This window comes from Mytilus trossulus, chromosome 4 (genome assembly GCF_036588685.1).
Source record: "Mytilus trossulus isolate FHL-02 chromosome 4, PNRI_Mtr1.1.1.hap1, whole genome shotgun sequence".
Lineage (NCBI taxonomy): Eukaryota > Metazoa > Mollusca > Bivalvia > Mytilida > Mytilidae > Mytilus > Mytilus trossulus.
The window spans coordinates 32,194,425-32,204,162 of record NC_086376.1 but is presented as its reverse complement, the minus strand read 5'-3'; the positions used below and the strand labels follow the sequence as shown (position 1 = coordinate 32,204,162).

The 9,738-nt window shown below is 32.2% G+C and overlaps 1 protein-coding gene across 1 annotated transcript; it reads left to right on the top strand.

Moving 5' to 3' along the window:
- Positions 1-547: 547 nt before the first annotated feature.
- On the top strand, positions 548-8,769 carry LOC134715123 (NADH dehydrogenase [ubiquinone] iron-sulfur protein 4, mitochondrial-like). Its single transcript, XM_063577055.1, has 5 exons — positions 548-676; positions 4,539-4,620; positions 6,044-6,219; positions 7,688-7,761; positions 8,605-8,769. Exons 1-5 carry the CDS (start codon positions 612-614, stop codon positions 8,706-8,708), a joined length of 501 nt encoding a protein of 166 aa, XP_063433125.1. The 5' UTR covers positions 548-611; the 3' UTR covers positions 8,709-8,769.
- The last annotated feature ends 969 nt before the right edge of the window (positions 8,770-9,738 follow it).

The window sequence follows — 9,738 nt, the reverse complement described above, 5'->3', positions numbered from 1 at the left end:
TGTAATTCAATTATATTGGGTTATAAGACCGTCATCAGTCTTCGGAGGTCATCCCGATTGTTATTTGTAGACAACAATACATATGGAATGCTAATCTTTGTTATCAATGATTTGTTTAGTGATATTATCGAGTACACATGTATCGTGTCATCAATTGTTTATTTTATATTTATTGTGATTAAGATATAGGTCTACCGTTTTAGTATGAATAAATTAAATATGAGAACGTGGGTAAGATCGCTGTACAGACAGCTCAGTAATGACCAAGTAAGTCCTGGATTTTTTAAAGTTGTTTTACTGTCCTGCTCTTTTTTACTCTCTTCGTTCCTTTCCTTTTGTTACACACAAGTGTCATCCTGCCTTCTTTTTTTTGGCAATGTGTCTCGTACTGCCTTTATTTTAGTCAAAACTCCTGTCCTCCTTTTTTCCAAATTTCATCCTAGCCCTCATAGAAATCAAATGGTAGTTCCCTTTAGTATTTTAAACATGCAGGACATACAGCGGTTGCGAATAATCCCGTAACCTACATGCGGTGTTCCACATTTGGGAGTAAGAAAATGTAAAATTATTTAAAGGGAGATAACACTGCTGGTACTTCCTGTTGAGAAAAAATGACATCGCTTGCCCTTGGTCTCCGTAACGGCCTAAAGAAACATATTTCTCTCCAAAACTGCAGGTATATATATGTGATAGTCGTGTTTTACGGGGTATCCATAAACGACAAGTCTAGGGTTCTTTGACATCACTTTATTAAGTAAACATAGGTAATAAATAACCCTGCAATAACAAGACCAAGCAGAAGAATCACTTTCACATTTCTTGCTGTGTTGTAGAGCACTTGACCAATTTCGTACACCAATTTTGAAAAACATTATATGTAAATGTAGTGAGCTTCCTGCTTTGCAACATTCTAATATTCAGCTAGACATTTTGCAACTAATTATTAATCCATTCCACTATGCTTGCAGTGCTGAGTCAGAAAATGATATAAGCTATAGAATTGAACCTTTGTGTAGACAATTAATTTATAAATTACACAATAAGAGGTACGAAATACTTTCAAAAATGGACTTGATAAGTAGCAGGAGAAAGATGAACTTTAAAGTCAGTTAGATAGGTCAAATAGGGTTTTTGCAGATCGCCTAGGCTTAATATTAAGTTTTATAAATAGAATTTTAATAGTATAAAGACAATTTTTATCTTTTACATATAAAAGGATAAATAAATATAAAAAACTGTGAACTGTGTACATAATCCTCATAGTGTATATATATATTGATGGATTGATATTCTATACTGTTGCGGTGGTGGAACTATTTTTATTGTTTTACTCCATATAACGGAGGTGTGCCTATATTGGCAGAAATTCATAGGATACAGATACAGAATAGCATAGTTATCACATTTATCAATATCACAGTCTTATTAAAGTCTTATACTATAAACATATAAATATTATACTGGCGTAATAACAATGTTACAAGATCGTAAATAATACATGTAATCTATTCCATTTACAATAAACTATACTGAGTATCAAGAATGCACTTGCAATTATATCTTTCTAAATATAAATGCATGCTTTTGATAAGTCGTATCAAATAGTATATCATTATAATCAACCAAGCGTATTATAAACAAGTCGAATGTATTGCACTTCATAAACGAGTGTCATTCGTAAAACCTTTTAGCATACAAAGGTTATTATATGTTCACTATAGTATTCTATTCTATTAAGTTCGTATGCACTACTGTAATGTATAATATCTATGTAGGTACAATATAATATAATATGACCCTTACCAATCTGTGGAACCAGGTTATAAATCTAACATCTACAGTACAACCAGTATGTTACAGGGACATCATAATCTATGTGTCCTGAAAATAATACACAATAGTAAATACTAGGATCTTGGAAAATAGTGATCCCTTATATAAAATACAACATATTAAAGACTGATATAATAAAATCAAGCTATTACACAGAATAACCATATATGACAATATGAATGCAATTGTCAATGTGACGTCATAGATCCATAACTGAAAGGTCAAGGTCACTTTCAAAATCATTCGTAAATCTCCCTTTCTACATTCAAACTACAGATTCAAATCATATATTCTCAGATTAATACATCAACTATCTTACTCCTATCATATCTAAGGTCTATGGGCAAACCTACCTATAAATGGGCAGAATTGTAAAGCATGCACTGCATACGCCTTTCATACACCACAAAGAATATAAAATCTACTTACCAGATATAAAGAATGTAATTTCAATAACTACAGTTGTTCCAAAGTATGGAAACTTCAGAGAGTAGTCACGAGCACTAAATATAATGTCTCTATATAATTTTCATCACTATATACGGTTTAAATAAGAAGTATATATTAAATATGTATGTCTCCAAATTTCAAGAGTTAACCACCATTACTTCTTTTCCAAAATCTGAGGTGTGTCCAGAATGACCAATAAGAACTGACCATAAAGGTAAACAAGGTGTGACAATTAATTTACTAATGAGTTAGACAGGTAGATACTATTACAACTATGCTCAATGAAGTATGACTGACTAGAACTTCCATACATTTTAAAGTGTAACGAGATAATAGACTATAAACCAAAAGATCAAATAATCAGAATAAAGTAATAAAGTCTAATATCTGGCAGATGATAAAATGTAAAATACTAATAAATCATATACGTAAAAATATACTCTGTCACATATATATCACAAGTTAATAAAAAAGGTCTGATATTTTTTTTTAGTCAAATGGCTAATTGGTGCTGGTACTCAGTTTTGTAAATCATCAATTACTTTATTTATCTATATCAGAACGGCTATTGTTGTTGTTGTGTATCTTTCCTCCACTGCTTGGAGAACTGTAGTCTTGGGTCTTGCTACCCAACACTTCATAGAATAATTATATGCACTGTCCGACTTTTACTACAATACTAAATGAAAGTCTATGTACACATAAAGAGCAGGGTGGTCCCTACTATCATGACTATGTTTCAATCACTCAATCATGATAGTAAGATAAATGTCAAATGAAATCTAGTACACTATTAAGCAGGTTACTTGATATTCCAGAGCTGTACTGCATGCTACATGTAGGGCATAGCAAAGTCCTCGACTTAAACACTTCACTGAAAGTCTTGTTTTATTGAGGTTGCACAAAAGGACTTGATGCGCAGACAAGTATGACCTGCATAAGCAATAGTGGATCAGATATTATCTGTCCATGTAGATCTGGTAACATTTTCCGCATAACAGTTTTCAGGGCTTCCTTAAATGGTTGTCGGACTGTAGTTAGATGCTGACACAGGACAAGAAAGTGAGTTCTGTCCTCTGGTCCTTGTTTACACAGCGGACAAGATGGGTCTACCTCAAATTGATTAAAACGATGTCTATTTGCTTGTAATGTTTTCATTCTACATTTAACGGACGCTTTTGTTATTGCAAACATATGAGAACCAGCACTACTCTAGATCAGATGTGTTTTGCCAAGTGAAAGACGGTCAATGTCTATGAATTTTAATGATGACTTGGTTTTTGCTTCCAGCTTTAGCTTTTGTTCCCAGTAACTGTTTACATTGCTTTCCACATAGATTTTCCTGGCCGATTTTGTAGTAAGTCATAGCATGAAGGTAGATTGTACATTTCAAGCAAAGTTTTCACCATTATAAACCAGCTGTTTGATGAGTTTGTGTTTGTAGCAAGTTGTCGCCACACAACCTGATGTTCAATAGAGTCGAAATTTCTGACAATATTTCCAAATGTAGTGAATATCCTCTATTTTAGATTTTTGTTGTAACAGCTTACACCTCCATACTAAATTACCATAAGAGGTAGTAGGGACGAAAGATACCAGAGGGATAGTCAAACTCATAGATTAAAAATAAACTCACAAAGCCATGGCTAAAAATAAAAAGACAAACAGACAAATATCAGTTCAGAAGACACAACATAGAAAACTAAAGACTAAGCAATACAAACCCCACCAAAAACTGGGGGTTATCTCAGGTGCTCCGTAAGAGTAAGCAAATCCTGCTCCACATGTGTTGCTTATGTTATAAAAAATCCTGTAAATAGCCTTATTCTGTAGTCACAATCGTGAAAAGGGTAGAGTATTGTACATGTAGTTACGACATAAGGAAATATCTGACAGTATTACAACCAATGTTATACATTGTTATAATTTTAATTATTGTGTTGGAGTTATGATCAATAAAATTTAAGTTATTTTAAATGGTGAGGGAAGCAAGTTTTCATTGTTAGAAATTTGACTCAGCTCTTAACTTTCCATCATTTTCTTTTTATTATCATGTTTTTTTTTTTTTTATCTATGACATTCTTTTTAATTTCCAGGATAATAATGATATTAATAAGAATGTGCTAATCATGGTTATAGATGATCATAGTGCTGCAGCAAATGTACATGTATAATCTTGTGTTCATGTTTATGAAAACTATATGTTACATGTGTATGTCAGAACTTCCCTAAAACCTTATGTTTTATTTTTTCAGAGGAATTTTTGTATGTGCTGTAACAGCTTCAAATAAATCTCTGAAGACGAGTGAAAAAAATGAAGTTATAGTTGATGAAAAGGTATTATATAGAATTTATCTTTGATTTCTGTAGCAAGATACTATAATATATAGTACTGAACATTTAATCTAGTTTATCCAAATATTGTTTTTATACCCCCACTTTAAAAAAGGGGGGGGGGGTATACTGTTTTACCTCTGTCCTTCCGTCAGTCCATCCGTCCCATGAATATTTTTCGTCACATTTTTCTCAGGAACTACAATACAAGGATTTTTGAAATTTGGTTACAGGGTTTATCTAAGTCAGCTATACCCTGTGATGCGTTTTCAGATTGATCACTTGACAACTTCCTGTTTACCGAACACTTGTATGATTTTACACATGATAGCCAAGTTGAAAATTTTTGTCACATTTTTCTCAGGAACTACAATACAAGGATTTCTGAAATTTGGTTTCAGGATTTATATAAGTCAGCTATACCGTGTGATGCGTTTTCAGATTCATCACTCTGCAACTTCTTGTTTACCGAACACTTGCATATTTTTACACTATTAATATTATCCACTTGCGGCAGGGGTATCATCAGTGAGCAGTAGCTCGCAGTTTCACTTGTTGTTTCTACTTCTATATATAAGTTACATGCAAAGTTTATAAATTATTGTTTTGAAAATAATCAAGTGTGTTGATTTGGAGTTCTATTCAGTATTGATAAAAATAGTTATTTATGTTTACTTTTAAACTATTGAGTACACACACATGCATTTCTTAAAAATAAATGATTATTAAAGTACACATTTTTAGTCAATTTAGAATTTGGACAGCAAGTCTCCAACCCAACAAAATTTACCGAAACTACTGAGACATACCATAAAATTGAGAATGGAAATGGGGAATGTGTCAAAGAGACAACAACCCGACCATATAAAAAAACAACAGCAGAAGGTCACCAACAGGTCTTCATTGTAGCAAGAAATTCCAGCACCCGTAGGCGTCCTTCAGCTGGCCCCTAAACATATATATACTAGTTCAGTGATAATGAACGCCATACTCATTTCCAAATTGTACACAAGAACCTAAAATTAAAAATTACAAGACTAACAAAGGCTAGAGGCTCCTGACTTGGGACAGACGCAAAAATGTGGCGGGGTTAAACATGTTTATGAGATCTCATGCATTCTTTAAACCAAGTACACAGACATACAATATACATATATGTCAATCTGTAAATGGCACTGCAGATCTGACACATAATTAATTCATTGAGCAGTCATGACAAACAACTTTGGCCTTATTTCAAACGGTTAATGAAACACTTTTATTAATGTCTCTAATATCAATTTATAAACCAGTGGGCCTTGAAATGCATGTTCAGTACAAAGTAAAGTAATAAATAAAACTCTTATCATGCTATCAATTATTTTGTTAAAAAAATTAATTCTTCAAAGATTTTATATAAAATCTGACCTGTAATTGTTTGTTTTAGCCTGATCTTGCAGTATTGTCAGGAGTACCAGAGGAACAGATAAAGACTCGTCAAGTTAGAATATTTATGCCAGCCAAAAATGCTATGCAGTCAGGAACATATAGTCAAAGACGATGGAAAATTGAATTTGATACTCAAGAGAGATGGGAAAATCCATTGATGGGATGGACATCTACGTAGGTCATATTGTAAATTGAAAGTATTCTAGAGCTGCATGATCAAGATCTACATGTATTATTATAGCTTAGGAAAAAATTAGTTGATGATAAAATAAGGAATGTTATTTTGGAGCTATAGGGTATATATCAAGGATCCGGAAATTTTTTCATCTAATTTCGGTCATTTTCATACAACTTAAAAGTTGATGCCCCTTTTCAAAAAATGATTGTCAAAATCACATTACTGCATGAGACTCATTATGAATATGCTCATACTCGATCGTCATGTTCGTAGCATCAACAAACTTGTTTCAATGTTGCATCGCATTTACTTCATGATTTGTCCTACTATTTTCCAAAAATCGTTTAAGAGCAATTAAGGGAAGGCAACAGTTTAAAAATAAAATGTTTATAATGACTAAAAACGATAATATTCTCAGTTATCCCTTACGTTTCCTTTGATTCTGAAGTAAAAATTCAAACCGGATATACTGCGACAATACTAAAACGAACAATTCTGGACTCATTTCCGGGATTAGTTTTGATTATCCAAATCACAGGAAATCATCGGCTTTTTAATATTTTACCTTTAATAGTGTAAGAATATTAATTAAAATAGTTGCACTAGCTTTATCTAGGATGAAATTATTTTAAATTTACAATTAATTGTCTAAATCTGTGGAAGAGAATTTCAAGCATGCGTATTACATAGTAAACAAAGCACGTGTGTTAGAAGTAAAAATATATTTTTTCTACGTAAATTAAACCAAGTTTTAATTTAATTTTAAATCATAATTGACCATTGTCAGACCTGTTTAGTAATTAAATAATGAAGACAGTTGGTATGGAATTTTTATTTCTTTATAATAATAGTTTGGAGCTTGTGATTAATTGTCGGGTGTGAATTAAAAACACAGGTAAAGAGATTAGCAATCATTAGCCAATAGCTCCCCGAGGCATTAATATAGTTATTAGGAGGGCCCTCAGGATTATAACACTTTATTGAAGTGGCAGTTTAATTACAGGAAGTCAATAACAAAACAAAAATATTGTCAAAATGGCGATTTTGAAAGTCGATCTCAATGAAATGACCAAAATTATTACGGTTGAAAAATAAAATTTGACCTAAATCCCAATTAAAAGTTTAGGACATTATAGTTTCAGTTTGACCATGACTGGCAAATATGACCGTTTCCGGACCCTTGGTATATATACATGAGACAATATTCCAAGTAACTACATTTGTACATTTACAGGGGGAAAGCATAGACTGTTAAAGAAACTATTTTAATGTTTTTCATTCTGGCTGTCCATAGTGATGTGCCTTCACATGACAGCAAAATTAAGACAGTCTCTAGAGTCCACTATTCAATGTTGTTCTTTTAAATTTTTAATTTACCTTTTCCTGGTATTGTATGACATTATAATATAACTAGTAGTTTTCTTGTCATTATATCAGTAAGCTAATTAGTAATTTATTTTTCAGAGGTGATCCTCTCTCCAACTTGAACTGCACATTCTTAACACCAGATGATGCTATTGCTTTTGTAGAGAAAAATGGTAGGTCAAATGTTGATTTTATCTCTCATGTTATTTTGTCATGTGAATTTCTTTCTTAATATATGAGTATTAGGATAACTATATTTGGTATAGGGGTTACTTGCAATGTCGACATGTCCTTCCAACAGAGTTCCCCTGACCTTGACCTCATTAAATCGATCACTGATCTAGGTTAAGTAATATGATAAGGTCAATTTTTTAGATACTATAAGCAGTGTGTATATGTAATATGACAAATATAATTAGTTTTATACTGGTTTAGTCTAATTACCTTCTTTTGAAAACCCAATCTCACCAATGATTTTCAACTGATATAAGCAGGATACATTTGTCCAATATGAATTACATGTATTATTCTTTTTCAAAAAAATTAGGGCATTTAAATTAAGAACCACAGTTTTAACTTAAGACCACATTTTGTTCGTATGACAGAGTAATTCTTGTAAGAGAATACACACAAAGGTACTTAAAAGAAGGCAGATACTTATGATTTACAGAACATACATAATGATTCGGTTAAAAAAAAGTATACTTGATCAGGAATTTTAATTGCAAATATTGGTGATTGTGAGTGATTCACTCTAAAACATGTTTCTGTGTATTCCAGAGATGAAATCTTTTTAACTAAGTTGTCAATCAGAGTTGTCCTTTTAAAGTACAAAATGTACCTGTAATCAGCCTTTTTTTACATTGTTTAACATTAGTATGAGCAATTTTGGCTCGAAATCCTGTACACTGTACATAACAAAAAGTGCTGACAAAGTGATATTCTGTACTTGATCATTTCTGCAATTCATGAATAGATACCATTATCTAAGGTGCTGTTATTTTTCTACTATTTAGGTTGGAAGTATCATGTAGAAGAAAGTAAAGAAACCAAGTTTAAACCAAAATCATATGGAGCAAACTATAGCTGGAACAAAAGAACTCGATCGTCAACAAAATAATAACAATTTTCAAATATTTATACTTGTTTGTTCTTTGTACATATTAAAAAATCAGTTTGCATACATGTTTATTTATACATTTGATGTACTCAACAATACAACATAAGGAGATGAGGTATGATGGCCAAAGAGACATTTTCATGTATTCACCAGAGTTCAGTTGAAGTGGGTTATACCTATTGTGAGCCATTCTATGCCCTTCTATAATGAGAAAAACCTGAACCATACAGTTTGTTATAAAGGGTCTAACATGAAAAACTGAACTAGAAAACTAAAGGCCTAATCTCTAACACAACAATTTACAATAAACAAATATGACAGACATGAACCGAAAACAAATGAATTACAGGCACATAATGTGTCAGGTAACATTTATTAGTGAATGATCAATACTCCCACACCATAAGAACATTTACTAATTATTAGTTGCAATTAGCCAGTACTGAACAAGAAAAAAAAATTACATAAAAAATAATAGACACAAGCACCAATTTGAAAGAAAGGCGAAAGATATCAAAGAGACATTAAAACTTATGTTGACAATAAACTTGGTAATGCCATGGCTAAAAAAAGAATATGACCATCAGAAAAACAATAGTACACATAACACAAAATAGAAAACTAAATACTGAGCAACACAAACCTAAGTTAAAACTAGAGGTGATTTCAGGTGCTCCAGAAGGGGTAAGCACATCCTGCTCCACATGTGGTTCCCCAACTTCCCCGTGATATGTTGCTTATGTACAAACCCAGTGATAAGTCTCGTACAGTAGGCCACATTAGAAGAAAAGAGGACAGAAATGTAGTTACAACAATTTAAACATATCCGTTGCCATCTATGAAAAAAATATTCCATAACAGTCAACCAACTTGTGATGGTGTCTGTAAAATAGATGAGGGGATGATTTTAACTGCACCAATTGAAACGTTTGGTTTTAGTACCTTCCTTGTGAGCAGAAAACACTATTGGGGAAATACAAGTCTTAGTTTTGCATTTTGGCCACAGAGATCATTTTATTATGCAATAAAA